Below are 17368 nucleotides of genomic sequence, written 5' to 3'. Positions count from 1 at the left end.
CTCTCCATTCCAGCACTTACCACATTATAATTAAACATACACCAGGCCATAAGCATCTTGAAGCTAGAGACTTTAGGTACTTTTCCATCTCTGTGTTAATTCTCTGGGAAAGTGTTCAAAGTATTTGCTAGATGAATAAATTCTAATATATTTTTAAGGCATATCCTTGTGTTATAACACTTTTTATTAGTGTAAAGGTTGTTTTGACGTGTGTAAAAGTAAATTAAAAACGTGTAAAAGTAAAATAATTAAAATTGATTGGGTAATCAACATGAAATGAGTTTAGGGGAAAAGTCAATTGAGCAAGAGAGTCATATTCTTATAGAGTGGTCCTTCAGTAATAACAGACTCATCCAGGGACCTCAGCAATGACTGCCACAATGCCTGACTCCATGCACCCATTTTAAAGATGAGGACCTTGAAGATCAGAAAAAAAAAAAAATCCCGTGCCTGAACCACATCGTTAAAATGGCAGACTGAGCTAGAATGTGGATTGCCTCCTCTCGAGAGGGATTCTTTCCTCCATATCAACAAAAACAGCAAACGAAAAGCATCGCCCTCATTTTAAAATTCATTTTAGCCAAAATGCGAAGTCCAAAATTAAATATTAATGTTAACAGTGGGCAAGGAAGGTCTTTGTAGTTGCATAGGTACAAAACATATAGGTAAACTTCTTCAAAAGGTAAAAAATAAACTGCTTTTAATACTAAAAAGGCACCAGACTTAGCAATGAAGTGCTGTGGAATTATGTTTCGAGAAAAACAACACCAAGAGAACACACTGAAAGTCTGCTAATATAACTCAAAGAAGTAAGGAAAAAAGATACTTGGGGAAGGATATCTGTGATCCACAAGATGATTAACACAGTCAGGTTCGCAAATTGCCCTCTGTAATAAACACATTACAGAACAGGTTTAACAACAAGTTAGATGAGCTTCTGAAGAGAGGACATGAAAGATGGTTGCCTCACCCAAATATATAATTAATTTTGTTTCCCAAGGTAACAGAGGATAAAAATTTATCTTTGAGAATTCAGCAACAAGGCAGTCAGTCACTAGAATAAGTTACTGACTCATGAAATTGAATCAGATACTTAAATGTTTTACATTTCAATGGCATCTGAAAATTTTTTTTTATTTCTCGGAGGTAAAAGAGGAGGCAGCAAAGAGATCAATTATTGTGAGCAATGTCCTATCTTTCTCCCTCCTCATACCTTACAATACAGTCTTAGAGCCAAGGCATCTATTTATCTTTGGGCAAAGGACTTATTAACTTTTGAATTAAAAGAAAATTCATAGGGTTTACTGGAACCACTAAAAAAACTGACCAACTGAAAATAAATCCCAGTGTGATGAACTTTTATTTTTACAAAAACACTGCTTGCTTATTGTTAAAACAAAAGCAAGAGGTGTTACCATCATTAAAAAACATAGAATGAAAAGTAAAGGAAGGGGGTGTGTTGATTGAATTGATCTTATAAAACACCAAGCATTTAAACTACGTATATTAAGTATAATACATAACATACTAATGGTATTACGATAGCTAAAATAGTGCTATTCAAATAAGGAAAAGGTATTAAAGCCTGTTACTACTGACATGTAACACACACACACTCGTATAGTCCAATGATACAGTAAGTCCTCTCTTAATGTTCTGTGACTTTAAGTGAAATGACCAATTTTTTCATAGGGTAACTGATATAAACAAGAGTTAAGTTTCTATGGTGTCTTGTCAATACCATAACAAAATTACGTTGAATGAAACAACATTATTCGAGGACCTGCTGTACTCTCCTAATAACTGACATCCTTGTTTAAGTTTAAAAATGCCTAGATAACAGGTTGGGCTCTATGGACATGAATGGAGAAGAGACAGATTGATATGCTGGGAGAAAGCACAGCACAGGTGTGTTAGACCCCCACCGGAGGAATCGGAGCTCTCTCACCTTCACAAAGCTCATGCGTATAGTACACATTTTTGTGAGCTCATAGACGGTCTCGAAGCCATGGTTCACAGACTGTGCCAATAACTGAGCAAATTCCTGGTTATTAAAAATTTTCAAACTGCACCCACTCGGGATCTTGCACACAGTAGTGGGATGAAATCCGTGATGGTAGTTGCAGTTCCGACTTTGCACAAAGATGCTACTGTCGCTGAGGCATTCGGCATATACCTCCCCTCCAACATAGTACAGGTGGACTCCTGTGGGAAGATAAAGCACAGAGTCAGTTGCTACAGCTGAAAAGCATGTGAATTTATGCAACATATGAATATAGGTGGATGTGAACTTTGGCTAATTAGATAAATAGATATTCTCCTAGTCTTGTACAACTGATAGAATCTTAGTTAACTGTATTAGTCAATATAGTGCCCATATGTCAACATGCACGTCTAGGTTTCTAAGAAATAATATAACAAAGTCTCTTAAAACTCAGTAACAGGGTGCAGCAATTTCATTCTAATAAGTGTTTAATGCCCTGTTTGGCCATGGATTGAAAGCACATTCCCGCTTTAAAAATACAGCACAATAAAGCTGGACTTTATTATGGGATCCTGCACAGATTCACCACACCAGCTTGTTAGCATTTATTTTGCAGCTGAACTGTTTGCAAATGTTTAGGGCAGGAGAAGGGAGGATCGAGACGTAAAAGAACTAGGAAACCACAGGTGGAGGAAGTATGGCTGAGAGCTGTAAGATGTAAGGTCCCGGAAAAAAAACACACACTAGAAAAATAATCCAAACTGTGTGGAATCTGATCTCACTGAACTACCATCTGCTCCAAACCTTTTCCTGTGAGATCCAGAGTGCCAGGAGCGTAGGAAATTGATCTTACCCAGCCTCTAAAAAAAGGAAAGGGGGGAAAACCATCTGACGAAGCCCCACACCAGTTAGGGAGATTATTACCGGCCACCCAGAGAACAGAGTCCCATCCCTTGTGGCTTTAAGTGATCTAGCTACCTTGCAGGTAACTCTTGCATGGTTTAGTCAATGCTAAAACTACTGTCTCACAGGAAATACTATGTGTTGTGTGTACATGTGTACACAACGGCTAAGACTTCTTGCAACAATTCAACAGCGGCTGGAGCAAAAGCCCATTTTTCTGTCTGATGCAGAGAAAATTATGATTCTCCCATTACTGGACCACTGTGTTCACACTAATTTTCTGCTATTATAAGAATGCTATGATAAATGTCTCTGGATCATTTTTTTATAATATCCTTAGGAGAGAATCCTAGAAGTTAAATCATTGGATTGAACACTTTTGATTCACTTTGCCAAATGAGTTTCCAGAATGCTTCCATCAATTTACACCCTGCTCACTAGCAGTGTATGGTACCTTTTTCGTCTCACCCGTGCCAGTACTGAGTCCGAGCTTAAAACAAAAACAAAACTTCCCTAATTAAGAGCTGAAAAACAATATTGTTTTAATTTGCATGTGAGGCTGACATGATGATTTCATATATTTATTAAGCCATTTGTGTTTCTCTTATGAATTTACTGTTCATATTTCTCATCTATTTATCCTGCCAGGGCTCTAGTATTTTTATTTTTTATGAACTGCACATACAATTTAATTGTTTCCCCATTAGTCCTTTGCCTTTTAATTTTGTCTATGTTTTTTTTTTTTTTTTAACCTACAGAAGTTTGAAGTCTTTAAGTAGTCAGACCTCTTGTGGTCTTTTCTGTTGCTTTATATGCTTAGAAAATTTCTCTCTCTCTGATCAAATACATTTTCTCCTAACTTTTTAATAGTCTGCCTTTTTTAAAAAAGTTCAGCGCATTAATCTATTTGCATATATGAAATGAGGTCAGGGTTTCTCCCTCCAGCCTCACCCCAAAGCTAGCATTGTTACTGCAGGCCCATTAGAAGAATACTCTACTGATCTTAACATACATTAAATTTTAAAATACTGTGTAGTCTGAGTTTAATTTATTCTACTGTTTTGTCTACACACTGATTTAATTGTAGTTTCATAATGTTTTATTAACCCTAACATCAAGTATATTTTCTTTACTCTTTCACTAAAAAAAATTAGCTATTTTCACTTGTTTATAATATTCAGAAAACATTTTCCAACTTTCAAAAAATATTACATTGTGATTCTGACATAGATTGTTTTAAAGTATAAATTAAATTAGGAAGAATGAATATCCTCAAAATATTTTCACAATATTAGGCCTTTTCTTTAAGGAACACAGAATGCCTACTTATTTATTCAAATTTTCTTTCTCTTGCAATAACATTTGATTTTCTTAACATAAATCTCATATATTGCTGGTTCAGATTATTCCAAAAAATGTGTGTTTTCTGTTGCTATTGGGAATGTCATTTCACCCTCTAATGTATTTTCTAACTGATTATTGCCAGATTAAAGGAAACTGACATATAATTTCTAAAAACAGATTTATTGGAAGTTTCTAGATAAACAATCATATCATTTGAATTGACACAATAACCATAAGTAATACTGACATATGGGCGAAGGAGGAAAGGCACTCATAAACTTATGGTTCAAGTGGAGATTAATAAAAGCTTCCTGGAAAGTAATTTAGCAAAGTATATCGAGTTTATGACCTACTAATTTTACTTCAAGAATTTATCCCCCCCAAATCTATCCTAAGACTATCAGCAACCAATTAATTAATCATATCATCTGCAAATAATGATCATTTTGGCTTATTGCCATGATCTGTAATTCCACAATAGTCAAGGCATCTGGAACAATTTTAAATAACAGCATTCCTAGAATTCTCATCTTCTTCCTAATTTTTAATAGGAATGTCCCAGAGTACAATGGCTTTTTACTACTTTGGGGCAATGGCCAACTTTAGAACGTAATGAAAACTATGTCCCTCTAACCCAGTGGTTCTCAACCTTTCTAATGCCGCGACCCTTTAATACAGTTCCTCATGTTGTGGTGACCCCCAACCATAAAATTATTTTCGTTGCTACTTCATAACTGTGATCTTGCTACTGTTAATGAATTGTAATGTAAATATCTGTGTTTTCTGATGGTCTCAGGGTCGCCTAAGACCATCGGAAAACACAGATATTTACATTACAGTTCATAACAGTAGCAAGATTACAGTTATGAAGTAGCAACGAAAATAATTTTATGGTTGGGGGTCACCACAACATGAGGAACTATATTAAAGTGTCGCGGCATTAGAAAGGTTTGAGAACCACTGCTCTAACCCAAATGTAAGCAAAATTGTGTTTATCTACAATCTCAGGGGTTTATAGACCATAGAAAGGTATTTGTATGCTAAGTTCTAGCATTTCATCATTACATGTATAGCTTAGGGTTCTCCTTCCCCCTTAATCAGGTTAAGGAACTATCTATCAATTCCTGCTTTGAGAGTTGTTGCTTTTTTTTTTTTTTTTTAAGGATTGAATGTTAAACTTTATCTCAAATGTCTTTTAAGCATCTATTAAATAACCTTTTAGTTTTATCCACTGTTCTAAATTTCATAGGTCATTAAAAAAAAACTTTTACTCTGGAAATAATTTCAAATGTACGGAAATAGAAAAACAGGTCAAAGAACAGCCATATAGCCATCATCCAGATTTATCTATTGTGACAACTTACTCCACATGCTTTATCATCTGTATGTCCCTCCATTCTATTCTTCTATACATACCTACTCATACATACATGCATACATGCATACATATACATATATATATTCTAGCATAGGACTGTTTTAGATCGATATTTATACACAGAGTAGGGCAAAAGTAGGTTTACAGTTATGAGTACCCAAGTTTATTCTTGTATTATTGTTTTTTAATTATTGTTGTATTTAATTGTATTACCACGGTAAACCTACTTTTGCTGCACCGTGTGTGTGTGTGTGTGTGTGTGTGTGTGTGTGTGTGTGTGTGAGAGAGAGAGAGAGAGAGAGAGAGAGATGTGTGTGTGTAAATAAAATTTCTTCCTGAGCCATTTATTTCATCATGGCCCTTTACTCCTAAATACTTAAGTGTGCATTTCCCAAGCCTAGGGATAGTCTCCTACACAGGCACAATACATTAGCAATGCCAGCACATTTAACACTGATATACTACTTTAATCTACCACTCATATTCTAATTTTGCCTGTTGATCCCCATAATGTCCTTTATAATATATTTTCCCTGGATGGTACAGGATCACATCCAGGGTCAGGTTATAACATTGAGTTATCGTGTGTCCTTTTAACCTCTTTTAATTTGGAACATTCTCACACCTTTGTTTTTTGACATTGATATTTTGGGGGAATACAGTCCCTCCTCACCCTTTTTAACAGGATGCTCCTTATTTGGGATTTGTCTGACATTTCCTGATTATTAGATGCAGTTTTGCATTCTCAGCTGGAACTCTGCATAGGTGAGGTTTCCTTCTCAGGGTATCACATCTGGAGGTATAATGCACCCATCTGTCTCTCACTGGTGTTGATCATTCTGATCTCCCAGTCAAGATGTTGTCCAATTCCTCCACTGTGTAATCACTGATCTTTATTCTCCCTCGAAACGAATGGACTGTCTGTGAGGAAACACTTTAAGACCATGCACATATCCTGATTCTCACTTTAAAAATTCTCTCTCTGTTTAGGATCCATGGATGATTGTTGCCTGATGGCTACCAAATGATGACTGTCCAACTCTAGCACTCAGTCTGCATTTACCAGTCAGCCTTCCCCGTTCATTTATCGATTCATTACTGGCATGGATTTCTGGATTACTATTGCTTTTCAGTGGATTAAAACATTACTGTACTTATTTTGGTGCTCAAATTATCCTAGAGTTGGCTCCCGTGACATGCGCCCATCATCTTCATAAGCATTTCTTTACTTTCTGACACAACAAAATGTTCCAGGCTCACTTGGTGCCTGTCTGTCCCAGCCTTGAAGTCAGCCCTTTCTCCAAGGAGCCTTGGTTCCTCCTAGTGGGAAATGGTGTTAGAGGTGTCTCACTAGATGTGTTTATTGTTCCTGGGTATCTTTGCCTCTTGGTCCTTTCAGCAGACAGGTTAGAAACTATCTGCATGTACAGATGCACGCGCGCGCGCGCACACACACACACACACACATGAGATCATAAACATGCATGAACACATATATACACACATAACAAAAAATCATGATTTCACACTGACACTTCCACAGGGTTCATTTCTTTGCCGTCCTCCACACGTGTACGTCTCTTATTTCCCAGTGAAAACCCAGGCTCTCAACATCACACATTCAGTATTAATCTTATAATCAAATCTGAAAGTTTCAGAACTGTTTCATTCACACTGCTACTAAATAATCAAGTCTACTACAAACAGTTCAGGGTTTGCTTACAATCACGCTACCCTACCTGGCCAGACTGAGGACATATAGCTAGGTACTATAAATTCATCAGTTGTTTGGAATTATTTCATTCTTTTTATTTCCTCAGTGAGTTATGGTATTCGTCTGAAATACATTAGGTTTACTTATTTAATTTGCTTTTCGTTTCAGGTGGTAAGTAATTTTTTAACAGCGATCCTATTCTGCAGCAAAACACAAGGTAGACCAGTGCTCCCGAATAGCAAATCACAATTTCTGCTAATGACGACTAATTATCATGCGTTGGTCAGCCACAGAAACCGCTGACTGGAAGGTGGACTTCCTGGTAATGCGCATTGGGAAAATATTTACAAACTGAAGCAAGTACACATTATCCGGCGTTGCTACACTAGTTTTGCTACAGGAAAGACTAAGCGGCTCTGGGGGGACAGGAACACAACAGACAAAAGAGGTTAAAGGGGAAACTCACCTTTTCCAATGTGCCGCCTCGTGTTTTCAATAGTGGAATTCCGATTAACGTTGGAGAGCAGCCCAAGGCAGAAACGGTTCTTATTGTTGGAAGGGTCGGTGAAACCGTCCACCAGCACACTGGTGGAGGAGGCATGGAACGCTTCTCCCACGCGGTTATTGAGCTCATAGTAGACAATAGAGCACCAGTGTTTTGGCTCCTCATAAGCAACTGCCTGAACATCTGTAAGAAAGAAAAGCTCATAGTCAACCGCGGTGAGTGCCCTGGGCTCTCAAAAACTGAAACTGTGTTGTAACATTGGCTCAGGACCATGGAATGAAGATATGGAGGAGCAACTGCAATTTTAGGGTATGGGTTGTATCTATTCCTCACTAAGTGCAACTTTGTCCTTTCACTGGAAAATAATTTTCTCTAATTACTATTGGATAACCAAAATGCCAGCTAGGCAAGCATACCCACAGTGTGTGCGGAACACTCACAATATGCTCTGTAATATGCCAAAATGGAAATTACCCCCATTACAGACCCTGGCTCACCATCTAAAGAAAGGCAACAAGTGGTAAGTGAGCTGAAAAAAACAGGGGGGAGAGAACAATAGAGGACGGGAAATATGCCAAAGGTGCTGGCACGAAAAGGAATTACTTTCAACCAAGCCTTAGCATGCCGATGATTTTTCAGAGCAATGGAAATCAGTTTCTAATTATTGATAAGAAGTTCCTTTACTTCACGTTAAGTTGCCAATAACCATCACAGCTACAGCTCTGCTCCAGTCCTCAAACTCAGGAAGAAATCGTGCCAGCTGGCCAACTCGCACAGAATGAATCATATCTCTCTCATCCAGATTTCATGCTAACTTCCTTATATTTGCTTTAAGTCATGCAGAGCAGGTGTGTTTTGTCTCTCCATTCCCAGAATGGGCCAACAATGGAAATTACCCAACTTTACTGACAGGATGCAGCTTGTTAAGTCAAATCTCTTAAGACTAACAAATCTCCAAACAGAACATGCTTCTAAATATTTGCAACTAGAAGGTTCTAAAGATAAGTTCCTTCTGTAGTAAAACCTCTTATACCACTGCGTTACAGATTCCAGGAATACAAACCATATATAGCCAGCATGCCAGTACATAATGATCTGAGGTTTATGGTCTTGAATATATAATCATAAAAAAAGGAAAGAAAATTCGAATTGGAGGCACGTACTTCTGTGTTCTTAACATCAACCTCCATAATATTAAAATGAACTTTACTTTGGAATTCGGTACAGAAAACAAGGAAAATGATCATTAAGAAACCATTCAGCCACAGAAAAGAGGAAATACTGCCATTTGTGACAACATGGATGCACCTTGAGAATATCATGCTAAAGCAAAATAAATCAGACAAAAAAATTTAAGAATCATATGACTTCACTCTTGTGCGATATAAAACTGAAAGCAACAAATGAACAAATAAGAAAAACAAACAAAAACTCATAGACACAGACAACAGTACACTTGAAATCTATATAATTTTATTAACCAATGTCACCCCAATAAATTTAGTAAAAAAGAAAAGAAAACCACACAAACATTAACTCCTTTATACACTGAAGCAGGTGAGCCGAAACATATACCATCTTCCCTGTTTGCTAAGCAACTATCCCTTGTCAATTTGCTATATTTCAAAGAGCAAAATTCTAGTGATTTACAAGTGTCAAATCTTAAACAGGGCTGCAACATCATTAATAGAAGGCTTTATCAACTATCAGTGTTGTTCAAAATACATTCATCTAGGTTGGAAGTTGACGATTTTTTTTTCCTGTAAAAGGCCAGAGAAGTTTTGTAAGCCATGTGATCTCTATGGCAACTACTCAACAGTACCCTAGTAGTGCAACAGCAGCAACAGATAATATGAAATGAATGAACACTGTGTGTCCTAATAAAACTTTATTTATAAAAACAGGAAGAGTCTGAATTAACCTGTAGACTGTAGTGTGCTGACCGCTGCTCTAGGAAAACCACTCCGAATTAAACAACAACAACAAAAAGGCCAACGTTCCTTCCTCATGAAAATATTAACTATAAACTTATTCTAATGGGAAAAATGTTTAAAGCTATTTTAAGGAAAAAATTTTAAAACAATTTAAACGTCAATTTCCTGAAATCAGACATTTTAGACTTAACAATAACATTTACAAGTCAGCATGCTCATAACTGTATATGCCACCCTTTCCTGCAATCCTGTTCCCCAAATAAAAATCCCAAAGATGTGTGAGACAAGAGTTCTTTTCTCCAACCAGAACCTTTGTTGGCTCATAATCATATGTTTGAGAGGATGTTCTAGAGATCATCAGAGCCAACAAAAAAGGTGTACATTCCAGCTTATCACACTGCATATCTAAGAAAGGTTGAGTTCATTATCAAATTTTAAGAACTTCAAAAATACAAACAAGTCTGACAAAGTGTGAGGTGTCCTCAATTTTAATTAAAAAGTTGATGAGAATGACCTAAGACATATCTAGTCATCGAACTGCATTTCAACTCCAATTTGTGTAAAGTCTGCACAAATTCGATGACCCAGGCCATGTGCCGAGGGCACCTTGCAGCACTGTCCTCCATGAGAGGTTGTGGGAGCGGCTTTACTCAACAGCGTGGCCGTGACTTCTTACTGATGCTCAGAGATTTTCCCAGCACTCATTTACCTGGGCTCCCTGCTCCCTTAAGCCACTCGACTTGGCACTGCAGCCCTGGAGGAAGGATGGCGTCCTCCTCTCCGTCATAGCCAAGGAGTATGCAGAGCTGCAAACAGACCCGCCCTCTACTAGAGAGGGAAAGAACGTTCGTTCTGCTTAGAGCTCTTCTGGGTGAGGACAGGAAAGACATGTGCCTCAACTCCTTTTAGCAGCGAGGTTAGAAACACAAACGTATTGGTTTGTGCCAGCTGCCCCTGTGCATGGAGGAGGGCTGGAAAATAGATGCGGTTGATCACTATCTACCCTAACTACAAAAGAACTTTCTTCTCCAAAGCCTTGTGACATGAACTTATAACTTTGGAAATCACCCGTGGAAATTCCACTTCAGTATTGTTACGGTCATCATTTCTCAATGCCCCTTTGTCCTTTGCTTAAAAATATTCTTTTTTCACCAATTCAGAATTTCTAAGTATGGAAGCTCTAAACAGATGACTGCTCAATTACACGGAGGCCTTCACTAGTTAAATCAGTGTGTTTGTTCTTCACGGAAAAGACTTATCTGTAACCCAAGGAATTGTTTCTACAGAGCTTCTTATTGTGCTGTATCTTCCTCAAATAGCTATCTTTTTAAAGACTAATGCAGTTTTGTGAGAGAAAGCCACATTTGGGCAGGTAAACCTGAGACTCTCAAAAGGGAATCAGTGGCAATTCATTTACCTCCTCTGTTGATTTCGGGGGGCAGTGAAGGCGCCATCATGTTTGTGTCCATTGGCTGAGAGCCATCCTGGGTCATGGGGTCTTCAGGAGGCAGGTAAGCAGGTGGGGGCGTATCAGCTACAAAGTAAAAAAAAAAAAAAAAAAAAAAAAAGAAACCAAAAAGCACGATTTTTAAATCCTTAATAAACACACACACTTAAAACATATAAGTCCTCTTCCGTCCTGAAATGTGTAAGAGATTAAGTTGCTGTTTCCATCTCCCTTTCCGAAGACTGGAGGCTCCAGACACTGGACTGCTGTGCACTTTCTGAAGATTACTACCATCTTGTGATCTTACACAATTTTAGTCAAAACTCAGGGGGAGGAAAAGTACTAAGTGCCAGTTCCAGAAGTGGTCTGCCAGTCTGTGATGGTGCCATTGTAACACAATCGGACGAGCATTATACCACCTTGCGTACAACCCACGCTGAGAGGACCTCCGCATTCCGCTCGCACTGGTGGATGGAAAACCTCTGAAAGCTCCAGAGGACTTCTCAACGGAAGGGGCTTCAGGGTCTCCTACAGGAAACCTGTGGGCTCGTAGGAATCACCACTGAGTTTCATTACTCAACTTCCAGACTTAAACTTACTTTTTCAAGACTTGAGGCAACCTGTCAGGACTACCTTCTCCCCACCCTCTTCAATAATCACTAATTTTAAAATCCCTAACAGCGGAAGAGGAAACAAATCAGTTTATCACAGCTATCTTTATTTCAGAATTTACATACATGTTTCCTCTGGAAAGTCATAGCCAATTGGCAAATAAGAGGCAGCAAACAATATTGATTTCAGAAACAAAGACCCTAACACAGGTGTTCTGTATTCTTAAATAAAATAAAGAGCATGGTTTCCCCCAAAACAAGTTACTCCCTGGCTAGCGTGAGCCCATGGGGCATGCAGGGCAGAGCAGGGAACGAAGTCTCGCCCTAGGGAAGCACGCTAACTTAGGTAAGTCCCCTTGACCACTCGGGCAACCATCAAACCCAAGTACTAATTGGGCTCCACTAGAGTTCCGCGGCGATTTCCAAGAGTGACTGTTCAAGATTGAATCACAGCCTAGTGGCTTCCCACGGTCCAGCTGTTACCGAGCAAGGGCTCAGAGCACAAAGACAGGGCTGTGGGGACCTTATCCGGCTGCCTTTTTCACCCTTCTCCAGCTTCTTTTAATCCGGCTTCTTCCCTGCACCTGGAACACTGACTTGGCTTTACTTCCACTCAGGAAGGAAGACAAAGAGCCTCCTCCAAGACCAAAGACAGCACATTTCTTCAAATACGCAGGTGAAAACGTCATGGGCAACCTATGGCATCAGCACCACCGAGAGGGACCAGATACCACTGTGGTGTCCACTGTTCCCACAAGCCCCTCCTCCCACCTCCTCTTCTTCATATTTCCCCTACTGGGCCTGAGCCTTAGTCCCTGACCGCTGGGGAAGAAGTGTACATTCAAGCAATCATCTTCAGGTTTTTCACCCTTGGGCCCACCCCGGCTTGCCACTGCTCAAAAGCCTTCTGAAGTTATCTCCTCCCTATTATCCCGTTCACACAGAAAGGGTCTGAAAGGGAGTGGACAGGAAGTCACCAGAGAATATTAGCTTGATTTTTAAACTAGTCAATCTCCCACCTTCATCTGAAACAGCTCTGGATTGAAAAACAAGCAAAACAATGCAAAGTAACCAGGCTTAAAATAAAAGGAAGCAATAGATATATAAACTAAAGATAGCAATATCAAGTGTGGACACTTTTCAATTTTTGAGGACATACCCGCACTGATGTCGAATTCAAATTTACTTTAAAAAAATTTCAGTGGCCCAATGAACATGCTTGCCCGCTCGTTCATAGAGGTCAAGTAAACAGATGCCAAGTATATCTTTATTTAGACTGTGTTTCTTGAGGTCTACTGGCAAGAAATTTGTTACTAAATCATTTTTGTTCTCGGAGGTGCTGGCTTATTAACCTGTTAACTTGACAAATAAAATGTCCTAATTAATCATTTATTCTGATAAATACTACACCATCAGTTAAGTCTGAAAAAGGAGGATAATTGTTTTCTGTCTTTGCTAAGTTAAACAAGCAGATGGTTTCCAGTACATCTGTTGCAATTCCTTTGTTGTTAAAGTGTATGTTTCTTGGGATTACATCACCCCTTAAATGAATTTAATTAAGAAGGGGACTGTGATCCCTCAGGAAATATCTTTTCTGAGGTTGCACTTGTAGCAGGGGTTTTTATTCCATGTATGAAATAATGCTGATGGAGGCTGTGTTTCTCCTAAAGCAAATGTGTGTAACACACTATTTTTCTCCTTTTTTTTTATCAAGAGCAAAGACTGTTAACAACGATGCCACGCCCAGAAAGATGCAGCTGTTTCGAAGCCCTTCAGAATAAAAACATAAAACTTATTTGAGCATCTGTGCCTGGCGGATAAAACAAGACATGTGCCTATTACTTAGCTACGAGGTCTTCTTTCAACCAGTCGAGTCCTGAGCCCTGGAGCACAGGGCCGTGTACCAGAGCGGACACACTCGCCCCTCCAGGCACACCAGCTTCTCCCCTCACCGTGATAACACCGTGGGAACTGACCACAGAACAGCCCCCAACAGTCCAACCTACCTGGCATCTGAAAAGGGCTTCCTGGGTCAGAGCTGGTGGGAGAATGAGGGTAGGTGCTACTGCTGCTTCCGGGAGAGTTGGGGTAGCTGCTGTTGGGGGAGTGGGGGAACGGGTGGCTGTTGGGTTGCTGGAAAGAATCCGGAAAAGTGGCGTTGAGTGGCATGTGAGGCTCATTTTGTCCTAAGTTGCGGAACTGAGCTAAGAGGCTGTGCTGAGGGTTATATTCACTGTGTCTTGGGACCAGCACTGGAGGAAGAACTGGGGAAAAAAAGGAAAAGACAAAAATGAGAATGATGGAAATCTATAACAACATCACAATAAAGTCGCAGCATAACCTGTACGTAACAAATTATCTGAACCCTGCCCTGCTGCCAACTCAAAAGCGCCATCCAAAGGAAAAGCCATTTTTCACTCAGGAACAAATGCAGTAAAAAAAATACCGTCCCTTTAGAATCACCGGAGACTTATGCTGAAGATGAGCGGCAGTGACAGACTGTCCAGGGAAAGTCTGCAAAATACGTCCATGTAGGTTAACAAGTTATGGCTCCCCTATTCTCAATTGTTTCGTTTACTAAACACCAAAGCACAATTAAGAGCATACATATGTCATCATTGACGAGTCCACTCTATATCCCTGGCTGATCAGATTTGACATTTAAGAGTTAATAATACATATTAATGATATGAATTACTCACCATACATGTTTTAAATGGACCCAAATCACTTTAAACCAAAAGGAAGTGAATAAAGGTGAGAGGGTAAATACAGTGAACAGTATAAATCCAAATGCCAATGAAGACAGTTAACTGGACAAAATAGGATATTTTGTGGGACAGACTTTATGTTGTGTCCTCCTAGTCATATAGTCACATGCCGCTTAATAACAGGGAACACTGTAATGGCATGTGCATTAATATGACTGGAAGCCCAGTAGGCTTGTTTACACCAGCATCATTACAAACACGTGAGGAATGCGTTTTGCTACCGCATCACAACCACTATGATGTCACTAGGCGACAGGAAGTTTTCATCTCCATTATAATCTTACACTAGAGGCCTGGTGCACAAAATTTGTGCACTCGGTGGAGGGGGGTCCCTCAGTCCGACCTGAGCCCTCTTGCAGTCCGGGACCCCTTGGGGGATGTTGGACATCCTTAGCACTGCTGCGGAGGTGGGAGAGGCTCCTGCCACCGCTGCTGTGCTCACCAGCCATGAGCCCAGCTGAGCGGCACTCCCCCTGTGGGAGCATACTGACCACTAGGGGGCAGGTCCTGTGTTGAGTGTCTGCCCCCTGGTAGTCAGTGTGCATCATAACGACCAGTTGTTCCACCGTTTGGTTGATTTGCATATTAGCCTTTTATTATGTAGGATATGTGTGGTCTGCCGTTGACCAAACGTGTTCTGCGGTACCTGACTGTACCTTAGGAACATCTTTTCTCTAAGGATCTTAATGTATTTACCCACTTATCCTATTCACTACCTGGTAGGTTAAAAAAAAAAAAAAGACATTTTATACAATCCACATTTTGCTAGGTGAATACTTAAGGCCAAAACTGTTTATACCAGTAGAGAAGGAAAGAAAACAAGCCATGCCTCAAAGCTCTGTGTGTGAGGAGCCTAAGGAGTTAATAATTAGCATGGTTGGAAATCTCCAGCAGCAGAGCCCCTACAAGTGCAACGAGAGTCCAGGGGAAGGGCTGGCGAACAGAGCCCTCACCAGGGTTAGAGCCTAGCTTCCTGCCAGGGTCACCAGATGGCTCTCCCCAGTAACAAAGGCCCTTGGAATCCCTGCTGCTCCGTGGCCTTGGCTAGAAAGACAAAAACAACCCATTTGGTAAACTGCATGGGAGGGGAGAGGAAGACATTTAAAATCTGTTATTGTTGCTGGGAGTTAGGATTCAGAATTTATTTTCCCAATGAAACAATACTTAGAGGCTTTAGGAATTAAGTAGATTTTTGAGGGCTTTCCAGGGAATTTATCCATAATTTCTAACATTTCTACAGGGGGGTGGGGAGGGGAGGAAGTGCTCTTAACACTTGGATCATCACTTATGCATGAGCTGAAAAATGTTAATAGTTTCTCATACGCTGCATCTTAAATTTTACATAATCCTGTAGCAATGTGATTTCCCTTAGAAACAAACCTTGTTAATATAATAAATAAATGTATTTTCTTTTAAGCACAGTGATGGAATCTGCCCAAACCAAGTCATTAAAAGAATAATTCCTCCTTCTACCTTTCAATAGCCACCTGAAGTGGAATCTACTTTGTTTTGTTGAACAAAAAATTTCCGATAGTCTTAAAGGCCCCCCCTACACCAAAAGAAATCTATATTCCAAAATAAACTCATGCTATGAAATAGTCCACTGCCTTATGCAATCAAACGGTCTCTTTTTCTTTTAGCTGCTGCAGCCTAAGTTACCACTTTACAACTTGCCTTGTTTGGTCATCTAGCTATTGCCTCATTTCTGATTGGTACACCTTTAAGAGGGGGCAAATATTGGCCTCTGTACCCCTCCCTACAAAGGTAGCACCAGATAATTTGAATCAATTCTCCATCTTAACCCCTCAGATACCTCTAACCCCCAGCACACACACACACACACACACACACACACACACACACACACACACACACACACACACACACACCACACCCCGAGCTGATAGTCTGCACAGTGTCCCGGTAACTCTGATGTGTGGTGTGCAGTGGTCTGATTCTCAGGCACCGTACTATCCTTAGTGGACGTTACAGGTGAGACTGACCAGCTTTTGCTAATGACCTGGGGGAAGTGAGCCACCAGCTACAACAAATCAGCATCCTATAGATGAACTTGACAAGAAAAATATTGTTTTTCCTCACCTCTGACTATTAAGATGATTTTGCCACTGCTGACATAGGTACAGGTATCTTTTAATAAACTTAAAAAAATGTATTGATGTTTCACACATCTATACTAAAACACACAAATCTTCATATAAATGGAATCATAGAGCCTCGTGTATCTAGCTTCTTTGGTTCAGCATTATGTCTGTAAACCCCACCCATGGTGTGTATAGCATCTTATTATACTGGTACATATATATTACAACTATTTACTCAGTACTCAGTCCCTCCACCTAACTTCCTCAGAGGATAATCAATTTCATTTTTTTATCCTTTCATGATTTATCCTTCCTTTTAAAAAAATAAAATACATAAATATATGCTTTCTTTCTTTTACTTTTCTTTTTTTGTTGTTAATCCTCACCCAAGGCCATTTTTTTCCCATTGATTTTTAGAGAGAGTGGAAGGGAAGAAGGGGAGGGAGGGAAGGAGGGAGGGAGAGAGAGAGTTGGAGAAACATCAGTGTGAAAGAGACACATCAACTGGCTTCCTCATGCATGCGCCCCCCACTGGAGCCGTGGATCAAACCTGCAGTCCGGGTGTGTGCCCCTGACCGGCAATCAAACCCAAGACCCTTTGGTGTGTGGGCCAACACTCCAACCACTGAGCAACACCAGCCAGGATAAATATATACTCTCTTACTTCATTCTTAT

The 17368-nt window shown here is 39.8% G+C and overlaps 1 protein-coding gene across 4 annotated transcripts in view; it reads right to left on the bottom strand.

Annotated features, from left to right (window-relative positions):
* SMAD1 (SMAD family member 1) overlaps positions 1 to 17368 on the bottom strand; it is a 71297-nt gene that overhangs the window by 2572 nt on the left and 51357 nt on the right. For all 4 annotated transcript variants that reach the window (XM_080676248.1, XM_080676250.1, XM_080676251.1 and 1 more), the window contains 4 exons: positions 13827 to 14084; positions 11180 to 11296; positions 7790 to 8011; positions 1949 to 2205 (listed from right to left, as the gene is read on the bottom strand). In XM_080676248.1, the coding sequence (XP_080532374.1) occupies positions 1949 to 2205; positions 7790 to 8011; positions 11180 to 11296; positions 13827 to 14084 (854 nt within the window). The remainder of the gene's footprint in view (positions 1 to 1948; positions 2206 to 7789; positions 8012 to 11179; positions 11297 to 13826; positions 14085 to 17368) is intronic.

Source organism: Plecotus auritus (assembly GCF_963455305.1).
Source record: "Plecotus auritus genome assembly, chromosome: 6".
In the NCBI taxonomy this organism is placed as follows: domain Eukaryota; kingdom Metazoa; phylum Chordata; class Mammalia; order Chiroptera; family Vespertilionidae; genus Plecotus; species Plecotus auritus.
The sequence above is the reverse complement of the archived record's forward strand: the minus strand, read 5'-3'. Positions and strand labels throughout refer to the sequence as shown.